Raw genomic sequence first — 17168 nt, 5'->3', positions numbered from 1 at the left:
ATCACATTGGAGCCAAAATATTTGGTTCTAGTACATTAATTAGCTCAGGTATCAGTTGCCCTACAGCTGATTGAGACTCATTCTTTGCTTATGCACCCTCATTATTAAGAAAGAGAAAGGCAAATGGCATGTTTGCCACTAGTCAGTCCACACAGTATCCACTTTCTTAACATTCTTCCCTAATAACATCAGCAGCATTGGCAGCTTCCGTCGGCTCTCATCATGTGATAGGTCCTTACAGTCCTCACAAATGCAGTAAATGGCAGATTCAGCGTTCATGTGATCTGGGCATTTATGTATTTATTAAATTTTTTTTTTATGCCTGTGACAAGTTGCTATGTTGAAGAGGAAGTGAGAAGGAATGAGAGAGGGGAGGGTGAGAGGGAACAGATGATGGCTTCCTGGCTTCTGATTGTGCGTGATTCCCCATGGTTCTAATCAGCTGGTGTTAGTTTCAAATTGCCCCCTTTGCATGTCATTACAATGTTTGTGTGCGTAGGTGTGTGTGTGTGACAGAGGAGAACAGAGTGAGCAGAGATGAATGAATGTCCCATAATTTGAATCAATCTGCCATCTAGATGCATCGACCTTGTTTCGATTGTTGCTGTTATGGTGAGGGGAAACATTGATTTGTTTAGTGCGCAGAAAGAAATCATTTTTTACGTCGCCTAATAAAGTTTTCCTCTAATCCTCCTTTATACATGCACTCATGCACACCCCACACTTCTCTGTATTCTCCCTGTCTCACCTCTGCAGCACAGCTGGGTGTCAAAGAGATCTGATTAATTTTGCAGGAGACATTAGTCTGCCCTCCTTTGATTGTCTCCCTTAATTTTTTGCTCCGAGTGCTGATAATGAATTCAATCAGTCTTCGTGTAGGCAGTGACGAAATGAGCAGACTCTTCCTCTCAGAAGAGGAGAAAATGACTCCAGCCTTGACTTATTTCTTATTTTATGAATTCTTTAATTAGAAGATGATACAACGAGTTTGAAAAGAGGGGGATACAGTAGCTGATTATACACCTTTTCTTCGTAATTCATAGAATATTTCATCCTCACAGTTTTCTATTCAGTCATCTACTTGATAGCTCTCTCTCTCTCTCTCCCTCCCTGCCTCTCTGTCGCACAACCTTAAGTGTCTCCTGGCCCCATTTCCCAATTAGCTGTCACAATTAGGGTAACAATGTAGCACAAGAGAACTGGGATGACAAATTTAGCAACAATGGGAAGAGATGAAGAAAGAAACTACCTCACTTTTTTTTCACTTCTTCACTTCCCTTAACTACATGTCATTTAAGTTCTATTGTAATTCATGTCTCTTATATAATAGTTATATCAGTAGCTAATCGCATAATACTGTAAATTGGCTCCATAGCTGCATGCATTACTGTCTGTTTATAGAGTGACAGTGGGTCAGTGTGTGTGTGTGTGTGTGTGTGTGTGTGTGTGTGTTAGGAACGTGGAAGAAAAGGCAGCTAGGCTTGTGTCACATACCTTTGGCCTCTTCAGTGGGAGAATGTTCTGTAATGATGCTGTACTGGGCCTAGCTTTTTTTTTTTATGTAATCCTCCCACCAGTTTTAAACACCACCACTCTTTATTATAACCACTTGTATCAATGTAGGTGTGTGCACGAGTACACACACACATGTATTTGTGAATTTGTGATACACACGTTTGTGTAACCTCTTCAATGAGATGCACTGAATAATTTAGGAATAAATATTTTCTTAGCAAGGTCCTGAGGGTTGTCTTTTATCTTCCCAGAGGTAGAACAAGCAGGGATACAATTTGTATTGAGGTGCTATGGGAACTTGAGATAAGAGTCTCAGCCAATTATATTTGTATCCTTCGAGTGTGTTAGTCTAACAGACCCGGGGGAGAATATTACAATAATTTATAATATGCATTTTACTATTGTTTAATCGTAACTTTGGAATAAGTTTATTTAAAACAATTATTTTTATTAAAAAATAAAATAAGTAAGCAGACTGAAGAGTCAGCAGACCACTGAAGAGTCTGTAGGACGTTGTTGCCTTGTGTGTGTTTGTATCTGTATAAGAACAAAGTTTCTCACTGTATTGTTGTTCCACGGTGCACTGTAGACTTACCATGAGTCCATTTTAATTGACAGCTAGACTCAGTCAACAGAAGAGGAGGAGGACTCTAAAAGGCTGTGACTTCTGATTTTAGCCAAACAATATAGGATCCTGAACAACTCTTCCTTGTCCTTTTGCTCACTGGTAGTGTTGCTCTGACCACAGCAAATGCTAAAATACTTCATATGTTGTGCAGAGATTTGTGGGTTTCTAACATAAAGCTATAGGAGTGGGGTATAGCTTCAAAATTATATTACAATATTTCCAGAAAATTTGGAAGAAAAATATTTAATCTACTGAGTAATGTAACCTCAGTAGTTACAAAAGGGTTTTTTTCCAATGAGCTACTGTCATTGATGTCAGACTACCTAATTTGAAGCGTGAATTTTCTTAAACAAGGTGCCAGCTGCAGCGGGTTTTTAGTGCAGTAGTAGTGATACAGCAATATATCCAATGACACAGTCAAGTCAAACGTAAACACAAAAGTAGCAAGGAATTTATATCCACCGCCCTCTTTCCCTGGTATATGGAGCACAACTAGCGAGCATTCCAGCGGTACTCAGTGGAGCATTTGTTTAAGTGTGAGTCGCTTATCTCTAGCTAGTTTCTCCCCCTTTTGTAGCCTGGTTGTCTGGAACAGTGTTTTTGTCTCAAGTGGTGAAACAAGTTTGTTATTTTCAGTTTTAGCGGGAACATTTTTCTCGCATGTTTTGCAAAGTACTTCGTTCTCTTGGAGGTTATTAAAATAGCTGCCTGTTTAGGTGCTAAATCATCACCTGAGATGGACGCATGGCTCTGACTCTCAGACATGCCCGAGTGTGCTAGAACGTAAAGGCAAATTTATTACTGGCATTAGCAGGGACAATATGATATGCGACATCCCTGTAAAGCAAAATACTGAAACAAGAGCAAAGACTAAATTACTATTAATCTGATGTGTTTCTTTGAAATATAATTAACAGTACAAGCAATGTTTAAGCATTGGTAGTAAACATTTGCTGGTTTCCTTCAGAGCTTCTTTAGTTATAAAAAAAAATGGTGGAGAATCTCAGGTATTTAACTCCTAGTGGGGGTTGGCCCCTTTGGAGGTGTTTGCTTTTTAAAGCACTCGAGACTCTCATGACATGGATGATTGCAAACCTACACAGATATTTAACTAACACTATATATACACAGTAGTGGCCCACAAGTTGTATCTATATCCAGTTTATAATATAACGCAGAAAAAGATGATTGAGGAATAGTGTCATCACATGATTTGTCCTGCAAACCAACTTGTGACTTCATTGATTACAGTGGTCTAGCAGTGTCTTTAAAACATGCACAGCACAGCTCTGAAGGCAGTGGTGTGAAATTGATAGGTAATATAATGAATGAACAACAACAACCTTTTTATTTTTCTCTTTTCTCTTGACCATTTTGAAAATGTAAATCCTGTACAATAAAGCATCACTTCTTCTTTTGGCTGCTCACTTTAGGGGTCACCACAGCAGATCATTTGCTTCTATCGCACCCCATCCCTAGCATCCTCTTTTATCACACCAATCCACTGCATGTCGTACTTCATTACATCCATGAACCTCTGTGGTCGTCCTCTTTTCCTCTTCAACATCCTTTCTCCAGTATATCCACTATCCTCCCTCTGCACATGTCCTATCCACCCCAGCCTTGACTTTCTAACTTTACAAACTCCTCAGCCTTTATGCTTTTCCTTCATAGGGCAAAAGTCTATCAGGTATTGGTTATAAGAATATTGCTGACAGACAATAAAAATTTTTTGTAGCAATACTTAAAACTATATCCTAGTTGAATACCTTTTAAATTGCATTTGCCTATAGATGTATAGATCTAAACCAGTAAATCAGAGTAAATGAGTCATTGATGGTGACTTGTCTTTTGGCATTTTGATGCTATTACTTGTAGTTTGCTCCAGTTTTACAATTCTTTTTTTGTAAGCAGAGTCATAAAAAGGTGTAGTAATTTAATTACTTATGATAAAGAAAAATAATAGGCAGTTTATATCTTACTCATTTGGACTTTCACTATAGATGGATTACATACATATATGGTGCTGCTCAACTTTTGGCACAGTTTAAAAAAAGTAATAAGGAAAAAAACTGGCAGAAAAATTAAGGGAAAACCAAAAATGCTGAAGTCTGAGTGAGGATTAGAGGCCCATGATTTTCAGGATGGGCTGATGGGGTTTTAGCTTGACACTAGTGGCACCTTACCATATTATTTTGCCACTGTGTGGATTCAGGCTAGAAGTAGATTATAAAGTGTTCTCGAGCAGTATTGATGGTTGGTGGAGACTGCTGCTGCTGCAGCAGTGTTTTAGTTGTCTCTCGTTCCCCCTGGCTATTCCTGACTATGTGACTAGGGACCGGCTAATTGGAGGAAGCCCTGGAGAAGCGCAGGAGGAAGGAGGGGAGGAGAAGGGAGGTGGTGTTGAGAAGTGTCAAGAATCATGCATTCTCAGCATTTTACACTGCACCTTGGAGTGTATTGGGATACAGTATTTCCGGAGCAAAACAGTGTAGCTTACTGATCCAGCCAAAACAAAAGATATGACTTCTGCGACTGGTTATTATAAAAATGAGAAACCCATTAATAAAATGCTTGAATTTCACTGAACCAGTACTGCAGCACACAGTTCTTGGAAAGGCTGTTAGTACAATTAATCACACTGTAAGCTGAATGTTTTGTCAGGCATTAAAAGGGCTCCAAAAGGCAGCAACCCTACAAACACGGTCGAGAGCTATAGTTCAGTAACTCCTACACCTAATAAGATAAAACTTTAAGACGTATTACATTTGAATTGGTAAGTTTACATTTGAATTTGTTAAGACACCAAACCCCCTTTTGCACTATGCTGTAAACATGTTTATTTCTACTGTGAAGTTGGGCATTTTAACATGGCAGTCTATGGGGACCGACTCGTTTTCGGAGCAAGCCTCCAGTAATCATTTGAGGAACTGCAGCTTTTTGGCACGTCGACTTTGGCTCCATATTTCAGCCCCAGAGGTTGCCTCTTGGTCTGTACACTGGTATGTGTTCTGTATATAGCTGTTTACTTTATAGAAAACTGGTTTTGTGCACCTGGAGAAGCTTTGCATATAAAGAGAATGTGAGGCAAAAAGTGGAATAGCGAATAAATAAAGCAATATGCAAATCTTTGCTCTTGACTTACAGTCTAATGATAAGTAAATGCCCAACCTCCCATCTATTTCTTGTTTTCTTTTTCAGACCATTATGGAACAGTTCAATCCCTGCTTACGGAACTTTGTTGCCATGGGGAAGAACTATGAGAAGGCCCTTGCCAGTAAGTCCTTTCTTTTTTTTCTTTCATGCTCCTGTTTCACTGCAGATTTAGGCACTTAGCCAAGAAAACACTCTGTTTCTTTCTCTTTCTTTATCACACACACACTCTCTCTCCCTTGCTTTATGTATCTAGCTACATATCCTTTTTAAAAAAACAAAGCAAAAAAAACCCCTACAAAATTTATCCTTATGCTAAATAGGCAGACCTAATCATTTGGTGCAGAGCTTCTGGCATTGCTTGTACATGGTTATAGAGGTGTAGTCAGAGCAACACAAAAGACCTCTAATCTAATTCAAAAGCGAGGATAGCTCACTGTCAGCAGTCAGATTTACAAAGGAAAACAAGTGTGTGTGTGTGGCTGTGTGGCTATGTGCTTGTGCATTTGTTTGTTGGAATCCCAAACACTTACAGCCATGCCTTTTTGAATTTACTCTCTGATTTGAGCTGCTTTTAGAAAATCAGGTCAGGACATTGTACAGAGTTGTCCTTTCTCACATGTAGCACACAGCAGTGTTATCTCACTGCTGGAAACTGTACAGTATTTAATTTAGGCAAGGTAAGGTAGGATGTGCAGGATGACCACTTGCTGGCTGTTAATTTGCACAACTGTTACTGTGCAGGCATTATTCCCACATCACATGGACTTTGCAGGAGGTAGCAGCTTAAAGAGCAGTTCATGTTCAATCTGACTGTGTCCAGCATTTGCATTCTCACATAAATCTTTGTTGGGCGTTGTTTAGAAAAATTCGGCATCGTAGGGCATGTGTGAAAAATTAGTTTTAAAAAGACTGTCATACAATGTGTTCCTCAACCATAACAAGACCTCCCTCTGCCAGTCCAACTCATCCTACCATTAAGGATGTTCTCTTCCCTAACAAGTCTTTTTCTTTCCGTTGATGCACAATAACTAATCCTGTCCTTGGTTTAAGTAGGAAACAGACTGGTAGGCACTCACAGAGCCATTAAAGACCCACTTTGCAGAATTGGCTAAACCCAAGGGACTAAGCAGCTCTCATTTGAGGGGGCTGGGGATGGGAGTGCACACCATATCCATATGGTGCAATCACTGAAATTATCCCACACCAGAAATGCCAAAAGCCTTCACTGATAGGCCTGCTTGGTCTGGGTATTAGAGTATTACAGGTTTTCCAACACAGCATTCAGTCAGTGAATTTCACAGTGGCTGGTAAGTGTAAAAGCAACAAATAATGCTGCGACTGACCGAGTCTAACTGCCAAGCCAACAGAGCCTGTAATTTTTTATACAAGTCCCCTGACAATATGATGATTTTGACACACTTACAGAAAATCTTTACTGTCTTGATCAAGATGTGTTATCCCTCCTCAGAGTGAAGGATGAGCGAAGGATCAGTAGCTCTCAAATAAACCCCTCCCCTACCATTTGCCTGCCGTGCAATCAGAGATCCAATAATCCTCTCCGTCTGTCTCTCTGAACCCCTTACCACACATTTCATTAGATAGACCCAACCGTATAGATCCAGCTTATCTAATCAGCCATTCTTCAGTTACAGAGACACTATCACACGTGCTACAGCAGCAGCATCAGCAAAAAGAAAGTGTCTGTTGCTGGGAGATCTGCAAGAGCTCTCACAACCCCCCCTACCACACATGTGCAAACTCGCATGAACTGACACTCACACATTCACACTTTCCACATCAAGGCAGGCAGGAGGCCTGTTTGACATAACGAAGAGGACTCAGCTATGATGCTCTGAAGGCTCTGCTCTTGTTTCTCTGGTCTTTCCCATGCAGTAGAGAAAGAAGGAAGCACAGGCCATCTCCTGCCATTGACTCAGCTGTAATTGGGATTAGCATTAGCATATGTCCCTCAGCCTCGGAGCAGAGCTTCGAGGCTTCCAGCCTAGGAGACTTCCCTTATTGCAGGGCAGCTGCATCTGTCTGCTAGAAATAGCTTGCCCCTGCCAGGACATTGTTGTAAATGCGCCTCTCACCTGGCAGCTGTCTGAAAGGCACAGGCCCATCTGTCACCTGGACTGCTGTTGAATTCACCTCAAAAAGCACTGGCCATTATTTGCTGGAGATTGTCAGACTGGTGGAGGACTGCATGGTAGTAAGGCAGAAATCACTGGAAGCTGACTCTGCCCTGTGTGACCTTTGTTAGCCTGGTCAGGTGCGGTTGAAATGATAGTGGCTGAGGTGGATATTGATTTGTGCAGCCAGGACGACTCTTTATTTAGCCGCAGAGCAAATACAAGCGGAATGACTGCCCATTTGGATTAACTTCACTGATTGTTTTTGTGCATGCATGGAGCAAAAGTCAAACTTTCTGTGTGTCCACGAGTAGCCCCTTATTGGTCACGAGACCTACAGCCATGTTCATTCACTGTATGTCATGTGAGAATTTTAGAAACACTGTATGCTTTATGCCTTGCATTAGTGCTAGCGGGGAGCCTGTGGAATCATTGTCTATACAGGTGTACGAGGCTTGTCAATCAGCAGCCAACACAGTCACTGTGTCACCCTGCTGTGGGGTGTTCAAACATATTGACATAAAAGATTAAATGGAATGGAAGAAGCAAAAGTCCAGTGGCGATTATCAGCATGTGGTTAACCGCATGACATTACTCTTTCCTTTGTGAAACCACATTGTTTTCTCAGAGCTATTGATTTCTCTTTTTTTCGTATGTATGTGACCTATTGGCCGTGGATCAAAAAGAGGCCTGAGATAAATATTCCCCTGTGCATTTTATATACATTTATTTATATTTATATATAATAAATGCTTAGCTTTTCTTTACTGTATGATATTGACGGGAAAAAATAAAGCACACTTGCAAACTTGTTTTAAAAAAGGCTTCTGCAGGGTATGGCACAAAAAATTGACATGGAAAAGCTGTTAAAACATGGACAAAGGAAGTGTTTCCAGGTGTTATTTATTGAGTAAAATGAATTTATCTGAAGTGACCAAAAAAATGCTCACATACTTTATTCTGACTCAAAGGTGCAACATTTATTATTTTTCATTTGAAACTAGAAACAGAACATAAAAGGAAAGATTTATTGTTTGAAATACTTCTAAGAGAAACTAGAGATCACTGCATAGAAAGCTGTCACCTGTATTCACACAAAGCTAAACTGTGCATTGTGAGGTTTTTTTCAGAATGGAAAGTGGACTGTTCTGTAACCTTTAAACTAATAACCCCTTTATTTCTTTTTGTACTCACTCCTATTTTCTTCTAGATGTGACATTTGCTGCCAAAGGCTACTTTGATGCTCTGGTCAGAATGGGTGAATTGGCCAGTGAGAGTCAAGGATCCAAAGACTTGGGTAAGTGATGTATATATGATGACCCTACCTTCTTTCTTTCCATCTTATTGGAGGGTTATTTTTTTTCCTTCCTTTTTTCTGGTTACATTGGCCTTATAGAGAAGGCGCATTATCTTTCTGTGTATAAAATAATGTGACAGTTAAGTAGCATTTAAGAAGAAAACATGTGGGTTGATAGAGAAGGTGCTTTTTAATTAGTCTTTTTAATCTAGTCATTTCACTCATGGAGGAAATGACTTCTTCACTACACGGGCCTCCTTTTCATAGGGAAATGTTCTAGGAAGGGAAAAACAAAACAATGATGAGTGCAGTATCATCAGCAGCACAGTGAGGCAGGGGCTGAACATTGTCATTTTCAACAGCATACATAGTTAGATGCTTTCATCCAAGCTGAAAAGTATAAAGTCTTTTTAGATTTTTTGTAGGAGAGTGCTAGTTTGATACTTTTCCTGCATGGCATGCTTTCATTTTGTGGAAAAATGTATGCATATACTGGACGTGTTGCTCTTTAGATTAAGTGCTTATGTCATGTCAATTAGGTGTGTCTGGATGTGAGCTTTCTGGTTGCAAACATAGAGGTCAATTGGAAAAGCAACACCTGGTGCTCTCGTAGTGAGTAGTTTCCTAGGTGATCAGTGATTTTCTGTGTGTGTGTGCGTGTGTTTGCTGTCCCCAGCCCAGGGGAAATCAGCTCATGTTTGAAGAGATTCCCTTTTGCACTGATTGTGCACTCGGCTGCTTGATCTGCGCAGAAGTAGCTGTTGATTTGATGGGGCCTTTGTTGCTGTGGAGCTGAGATACAGTTTGGGTTTCCTCCAGCCCAGCCAACAGGGACTGACATGAAAGTGCTTTCAGGATGTTTTATTCAGCAAGCGATCCTCTCGCTCTCTCTATCTCTATCTCACGCCGTTTGTGCGGATTTCTATTGATTCCAAAGTTCACAGCAACAACAACTTCCATGCTGAACCCGGCCTTGCTTACAGTAGCTGGCTCTTCGTGACCAGACAACCTCGGTTGAAGTTGTCACGAAGACAGAAGAATATATATGTAGTCTAACTGACAGCTGGTCTAATCTCCTCTTGCACCACCAACCACTTGGATTGTAACAGCACTGAATTCTACCTTATTCTTAAAATGTGCTTGAAGTTTCTGTGTGTGCTGGGATTTGGGATTTGATTTAAATCCTCCTCATAACGGAAATAAAGCTGCCAAATTTGGAAATTGTACATAGACCATTGTGTGTAGGATATTTCCGTGTGTATGAGGCAACTGAAAACCTATGCCTCAAGGAGGATTTGGAAAAGAACTTGATATTTAAACGACTAAACTTCTCGGTCTTAATATCTGCCCACTCTTGTCTGCCCATCTAGACACAGCAAAGACTGAGCTTCTCACTCATTAAGTTTGAAAAAAAAAAAGAAGATTGTGATGTAATTAAATATAATGCATCCTGTTGTCTGTTGTCTGTTTCTTATATCATGTGTGCGTTACACCCAGCGGTTCTCTAAGCGCTTCTGTGTTTTCCACAGGAAGAATTAGTGTTTTGTTTTCCAACCGGTTGCTTGCAACATTTTAGAGTCCCCACCCTGAGGTCACGTCCAATATAATGACCTGAAGTTCAACTGTATGTACAGGGTTAGGCCCCAGAGCCGTGGGTTTCCTGTTTGGCTGGTGGTAGAACACTAAAATATCCACAGACCGGGAGCATCTCAACTACCCATACAAACCACAGCCTCTGTGTGCTTAAGTTGAGAGCACACAAAATTTCTGCTTCCAGTATGGAAGCATAGAAGCAGACAAAAGTGTAAAATCAGGCTTGTGAGAAATGCAGTGGATGTGAGTGCTTTAATGGATTCTACCTTAGCAAGCTAGAATCCATTAAAACTGATTGATTTGTTCTGTGGACTAGCTGTGTTTGAGCTGACTGGCTCAATGTCCTTTAAAGGTAATCTGCATCTTTTTTTCCCCCCGTTTTCTTTTTGTTTGCGCATGTTCACACATGCACGTATGAGTTTGAGCTCTTGTTGCACCTCTTTAAAGCCTGTTAAAAGCTCAGTTAGAGATGGGTGCAAATGGTCCCGCCTACACACCTAAGAGTCTGCAGATGTTAACCGTCTACTTCCTCTCTCCTGGCTTTTTATTTTTTCCTGTCATCTTTGACCCCCTCACACACACTTGCACAGTGAGGGATGAAATTACTTTGTGAAAAGAATTGCCTCTGTTGCCTGTTTTCATTATCAAATCGACACACACTGTAGCCTAGCTTGATTCTTTACAACACCTTGACAACAAAGCGTGTTCCCACAGGAATCCACCCTGGTGTGCGCTGTACTCCATGTGCATTCATGCCTTTTATACTTTACATCGTTTTGTGTGTTTGTACATAAACCATGTGCCATTTCTATGTGTTTATATAGTATGAGAGCTCTTTTAATCCACTTGTGTAGATCTCTGCCTGGAGTCTCTCTCTCACCAGCCCCACTACTCCCACATACTCCCTCCCACATATCCTCCTCTGGTTGGGCTAATCATCGCCTGTCACTTTGCCACCCACACACATGCATGAACATGCACACTAACACACACACACACACCTGCTCTCCCTCCCTCATTTCTTTTTCTTTTCTTTCATTCGCTGTGTCTGCCATCCTACTCTTACTTTATTTCTCTCTCTCTTCATGTAGGTCTGGAGGGAGTGAGCAATTATAACCTCAGTGAGGCTTGTGGGGCTCTCCAACCCTTTTAGGGAAATGTGGTGTTTGTGGGGCTGGAGGTATTTACGACAGTCCCAACCAACCAGCCCTTCTTCATTGTGTTTATATCCATTTGAAGCTAGAGGCATGTTATTTACGACTACGCCTGTAGCTAAGGCAGTTTACAGGTTTAAACTCCTCCGGAAATTTCAAGCATTTTGATTCGTCACTGTAACAAGCCCTCTTTTAAATTTCTCAAGGCTGGTTGGTTAGATTTCTGCCAGTCAGTTAAGTTTCCCTATTTTTCCAGAAAAAGTCTTGCTTCAAAGTCTGGTGTGTTGGCTATTCTTGCTCTACTCAATTGATTTCAGAGTTCAAATTAATAAGACCTAAATAAAATTAAGAGTCTACACGTAACTTTGCATGTCTGAAATATTGCCTGAATCATGGTAGATTGAATCTGTTGTCTTGTCTGCATTTTCTTGTTGCATAACATGGGCTATGTGTATTGCAAATAGACTAGTGCTTTTCTACTCTACTTGAGCACTCAAAGCACATTGCACAACAACCCATTCACCAGTTCACACACACATTCGAACATGCACTTTTCTCTATGCCTAAGCGCTTTCTGTCTAGCATTTACATGCATTCTTACTCTGCTGAACGCATCAGGAGCAACTCAGGTTCAGTATCTTGGCCTTTGACACACAGACGAGAGCAGTCAGAGACTTAGCCATCAGCCTTCTGATTAGTAGATGACCTGCTCTATCTCCTAAGCCACAGTCACAATAGGTAGGCTCAAGCTGCCAGTCTCAAGCAGAGATGAGGCTATTCAGACCCACCTGATGCACAATTGAAAACACTGATTTATTGCGGCTGTCCATGCCAGTAGCTTTCAAGATGTAAACTTGGTGGTTTCCCTCTAACCAGTGAAAGTCAGCACATTCGTTTGTCCACTTGAGTATCAGGGATCTGCATGACTGACTTTTCACTGAAGGTATGCTGGAAGGTTTTGGCCTCTTTAAGACTCAGTATGGTCAGTCTGTTCTTCTTTAAAACTTGCCTGTGCTTGACTGGGTGTGTTCCATTATGCTGTCCTAAATGTTAGCATTTCAGTGAGAGCTTTTTCAAAAAACCTGTGCAAGCACCGAAATTTCGTAGATATCATATTGTTTTTATATTTGCTGTGACTTTCATTTACCCTGTCTCTGGCTAACAATAAAACAAACTCCCCTTTGGCCATTTGATTTATTCGTCTGTTTTCAACAACCCGGGCAAGAATGTGAAATGCATACACTTTAGACTCCCCAGCCAGAGGAAATCAAATATATTTCATCCCCTCTTATCAGCTTCTCTAGCCTTGCTAATAGCCAGATTTTAATAACATCTTGCATGATTCAGCACAAAGACATGTCTTTCGGGAAATAACATGCATTAGGAAAAAAAAAAGGGAAGCAAATATTAAAAGCACACACTCGCACACAAAAACTCATATTCCTCCCAGTAATTATTGTAAAAAAAAATGGTACACTCTGGGAAAATGAGGCTGCAAACTGATGTAGCATAACTGTCTTTTTTAGGTTAATGGACCTGGGACACAGGCATTAAATATCTGCCTGTAATTGTATGCTGTCTAAAAGACTACAGTAAATGACATGGTTGTTGCTGAGAGTAAATACTGGGACATGAGGAGTTAACTTTGACATGCTGTATTTGAATGAGCACCCATAAGTACACATCCTTTATACATGCATGTCGCTTTAACGGTCTGTCTGTCTCTCTTGCTTTCTCTGTCTGTCTTTAGTGTGGCCTACCTCTCTCCTCCTCCAGCACCTGTCCCTGTTTAAATGAGAGCAGAGGAGCTCTTTTCTTAGCTCTGTGCCACCATCCCAGGGGTCTCTGCCTTATCCTGCTCTATTTCTGAGATACGCATTGCATGCTGGGAAGCTAGTGGCCCCTACAGTCTCCATCTACACACATTCACAATGCCCTTCATTTGTTCATGGCAGGGAACGGCATAGTACTGGACAATTTTACTCAAGGCTCAGTGGAAAGGTTACTGTTAAAGTGATCCTACGCAAAATCGAGGTTGTGTAGATCTGTCACTTTAATAAAAGGTCACTAAGGTAGACAATGCAGAGATGTATAATCAATATAAACTACACAGCAGCTGTCCACAGAAATGCATATTAGCACATATACTCACACGTATAAACACTATGTTGCTAGGCAACATGGTGGTTCTTGATAGTCTCGTCTGAACGATTAGTTACAGCAATCAATATGTTTGTTGTGCTCAAATGTAGGCTCAGCCATCTGCAAATCTACCTATTTATTCTACCAAATACAGATAGTCTATGGAAAGTGTACCTTAGTGCCCTCTTAAAGAGATGGTGCACACTTTGTTGAGGGTAGATATTCCTAAGTGAGTAAAGAAGTAAAATCTGACAGAGCCACCTTGAGCCTTTTAATATTCAGCATATCATATAGCTTAGCCCAATCGGATGCTAAGATGAAGTAATTCTAATCTTAAACGTCACCAGCATAGTGACCTAATGCTGTTGGGTTGTGGTGCTTTCCAATATTCGCAAGCTGCTAACCCTGGTCTCTGCTGGAAGTGGGAAATGTACAGGTGCTGTATACATTTTTAAAAATGTATCTTTTACAGAAACAGCTCTGCCTTCAACTGGCTGCAGATCCAGGAGCAGCTTCTTCTCTGCTGCAGAGTGCTCCACTGCCAAAATGACTGCTACAGCACATTTAAATTCTGCTGGTTAGACTGCCATCAATGAAAACCAGCAGTTAGTGCCATGCCAGTGTGAAAGTGTGATCAAACCAGTATGTCCACATCCAACACCCATTCATGCAAATCAGATTTTTATGTCATCATTTAAAACCTTGTCTACTATTTCTATGCCATGATCCATAAGAGTGTGTGTATTTGTAGGTCTGAGCATGTACATGGGAAATAATCCACTAGCAGCAACTCTTAGGGTGTAGCCTATACAAAACAGATCAATGCACTTTAGAAGCCCCAGTGAGTCTACTGTTGTTTCCTCTCAGTGGTGCATTAGTGTACTCTGCTGTGTTTAGATGCCCTGGTTTACATAGAGCTTTCTTTCAGGGTCAAGTAGCGCGCACACACACACACACACACACACACACACACACACACACACACACACACACACACACACACACACACACACACACACACACACACACACACACACACACACACACACACACACACACACACACACACACACACACACTCTCTCATGGTTAAAGAGCTTAGTTAGATTTTCAAAGTAACCACTCTTTTTTTTTTTTTTTTTTTTTTTCCTTATTTCAGCATGACTGTGCTCTTTTTTGTTTTGTTTTGTTTATCTTATAGCCTTATACCATTTGATAAAACTATGCTGTATTAGGGATTCAAATGTAATGTGAGATAAAGGCTATTGCTCTTTTATTTTGAATGCTCTTTTTGTTTTGTTACATTGTTGTGTGACATGACAGCTGTGTTCTTCAGGGATTTTCCAGGTCTCTTCACTTTCCCCTGTCCTACCTCCTGGTGTCTCTTTGCCTAACTTACCCAATATTATGTTGAACTTTCTTTTTCACTCTGAAGTTGATACTTTTGATTCTTAGACGTCTTTGTGTCAGGTGAGGGAGACAAAAGAATTCCACATCACAAACACAGTACTGTGTATTTCTTTATAGTTTGGTTTCAAGGAGTCAGACTTTCTTGTAACTTTTGGAGTGTTCTTATGCAATACTATAGTTCTCCATGCTTTCTGAAAGTCTCAAAGTTTTTCTTTGGATTTTGGCTGCTTTTTTACTCACTTTCAGTCTAATCCTATGATCATTTTTGGAGGGAGGTTTCATTTGTTAAGCCACTTAACTTTGACCTATAAGTCATTCAAGCTTAAAAAGCTCTAACTGGACAAGTGAGGTCTAAAAAGATATCTACGGCAGATAAACAGTATTCAATGTTGCTATTGCACAAGGGGGGTTGTGCAGCAGCAATCAAAGTATCAGTCATGGTGCCAGGCTTTGTTCGGCTTTATGCAGGTTTTCACTAGTTTACTAAAGTACACGCAGCTCTTATACTCCCAGAGGAGACCCCGCAAAACACATATAACAGTTTAGATGTATGGGGAGAATGACAGACAGGAAATGGTCTCCTGCAGTGATCCTTTAGCATATGGGTGACTTTTCAACCCAGTGGACTATATCGGCACCCCACACAAGTTTACGTTGTCATAAATGTATTGAGTCATGCATGTAAACCCCTAGCTTTACATGCATGACTTAGTGAGATCATAGTCCACTAATTAAAATAATTTTAGTGTTAAAAAAAAAATCTTTATTATTCAAAAGATGCAAAAGTGATGCAAAATTTTCAGTCTCTACTGCCCCTGCGGTAGCATTAAATATTCAGAAAAGGCCATTGTGAAACTGAAAATATGCATTTTTTTTTTTGGTTTTAAATTATTAGGTCAGCAGCCAAAAAAAATAAAGGTTTTGGTTTAATGATGCCTGATCATTTGAATGTGCTGTCTACCTCTACCTCAGAATTAAAGTCAAGATTATGATATATATTTTTAAACTTTGCCTCACTTCCCTTCAGCCATTACATATTTCCCTGTTAAGCCTTTATTATGGCCTACATGCATGACACCATTGCTGGGCAAACTTATATCAGGCTAGTAGGTTGAACAGCTGTGACTGCTAAGCTTCTAATTTAAGCCAGATGTCAAACATGCATCAGTATTTTTTTTCTCCTCCTGTGGGAGTCTACATGAATGAGCAAAGTGGGAAACGAGTTCAAACGGAGTTTATCGTTGAGTTTACAGAACCTACGTGTACACGGGTGTGTGTCTGTGTCTTTACGAGAGAAGGAGATGGATGAACTTTAAATACAAGCTGGCCTCAGAAGCTGTGCTTCCACAGTGTACTACACATGTGTAGCATACACCCTGGGCCATCCAGAGTCTCAGCTATTATCTGTGTCTCACACATTATACTGCTGTCCTATTATACTTGCCTACTTACAGTGTAGTTGTTTCCCTTGTGGCTTGGCTTGCCAGGTAGACTAGCGTTTACATCCCTGCTTAGTCACAGAAACTGTGTGCACACACACACACTGTACTTTACTCAGACTCCCCAGGCGAGCCGCACACCACTCTCCTCTCCGGGAGATTTTATATGCGGATGCAATGATGGTTGATTGTAAGGATGGAGATCTTTCAGCTGTGTTTTGTAACACAACATTTTGCCAGCATTGCTCCTCATCTTGTAGCTTCTTCCATGGCAACGACCCTCGCATTATCCTGCTTCCATGACAACCCTTAGTGAATCTGGTTTGACCTTCACCAGTGATTCAGTGTCTCTCCATCCACCTCCATTCTCTCCATCTCTGTCTCTTGTGTTGCAAACTTCCAGTTTTTATATATATATATATATATTTTCTTCACCATAGCCCACATTCTGTTATTCACTTTTTTTTTTCTCTATCTCCACCTGTGTGGGTGTATCGTGGCTGCTGTTACACAAGCAGTCAATACATCTACACAAGCTGATGTCATACTTCAGGGGACAGTCTGTTCATATGCATGCACTGGAGTCCTGCAGGCATGCTTCCTTGTCTGACTCAGTGGTTTAAGCTAGCAGGCGTGTGGCTGCTTGTTGCAGAGCTGCAGGTGCAGATAAACCAGATCACCTCACAACAAAGAAACTATTGT

The 17168-nt window shown here is 40.7% G+C and overlaps 1 protein-coding gene across 5 annotated transcripts in view; it reads left to right on the top strand.

Moving 5' to 3' along the window:
• baiap2a (BAR/IMD domain containing adaptor protein 2a) overlaps positions 1–17168 on the top strand; it is a 50617-nt gene that overhangs the window by 9281 nt on the left and 24168 nt on the right. For all 5 annotated transcript variants that reach the window (XM_006791367.3, XM_035908001.2, XM_035908000.2 and 2 more), the window contains exons 2-3: positions 5345–5420; positions 8642–8728. In XM_006791367.3, the coding sequence (XP_006791430.1) occupies positions 5345–5420; positions 8642–8728 (163 nt within the window). The remainder of the gene's footprint in view (positions 1–5344; positions 5421–8641; positions 8729–17168) is intronic.

The sequence above is a fragment of the Neolamprologus brichardi genome, chromosome 4, assembly GCF_056152115.1.
Source record: "Neolamprologus brichardi isolate AB-2024 chromosome 4, ASM5615211v1, whole genome shotgun sequence".
In the NCBI taxonomy this organism is placed as follows: Eukaryota; Metazoa; Chordata; class Actinopteri; order Cichliformes; family Cichlidae; genus Neolamprologus; species Neolamprologus brichardi.
The sequence above is the reverse complement of the archived record's forward strand: the minus strand, read 5'-3'. Positions and strand labels throughout refer to the sequence as shown.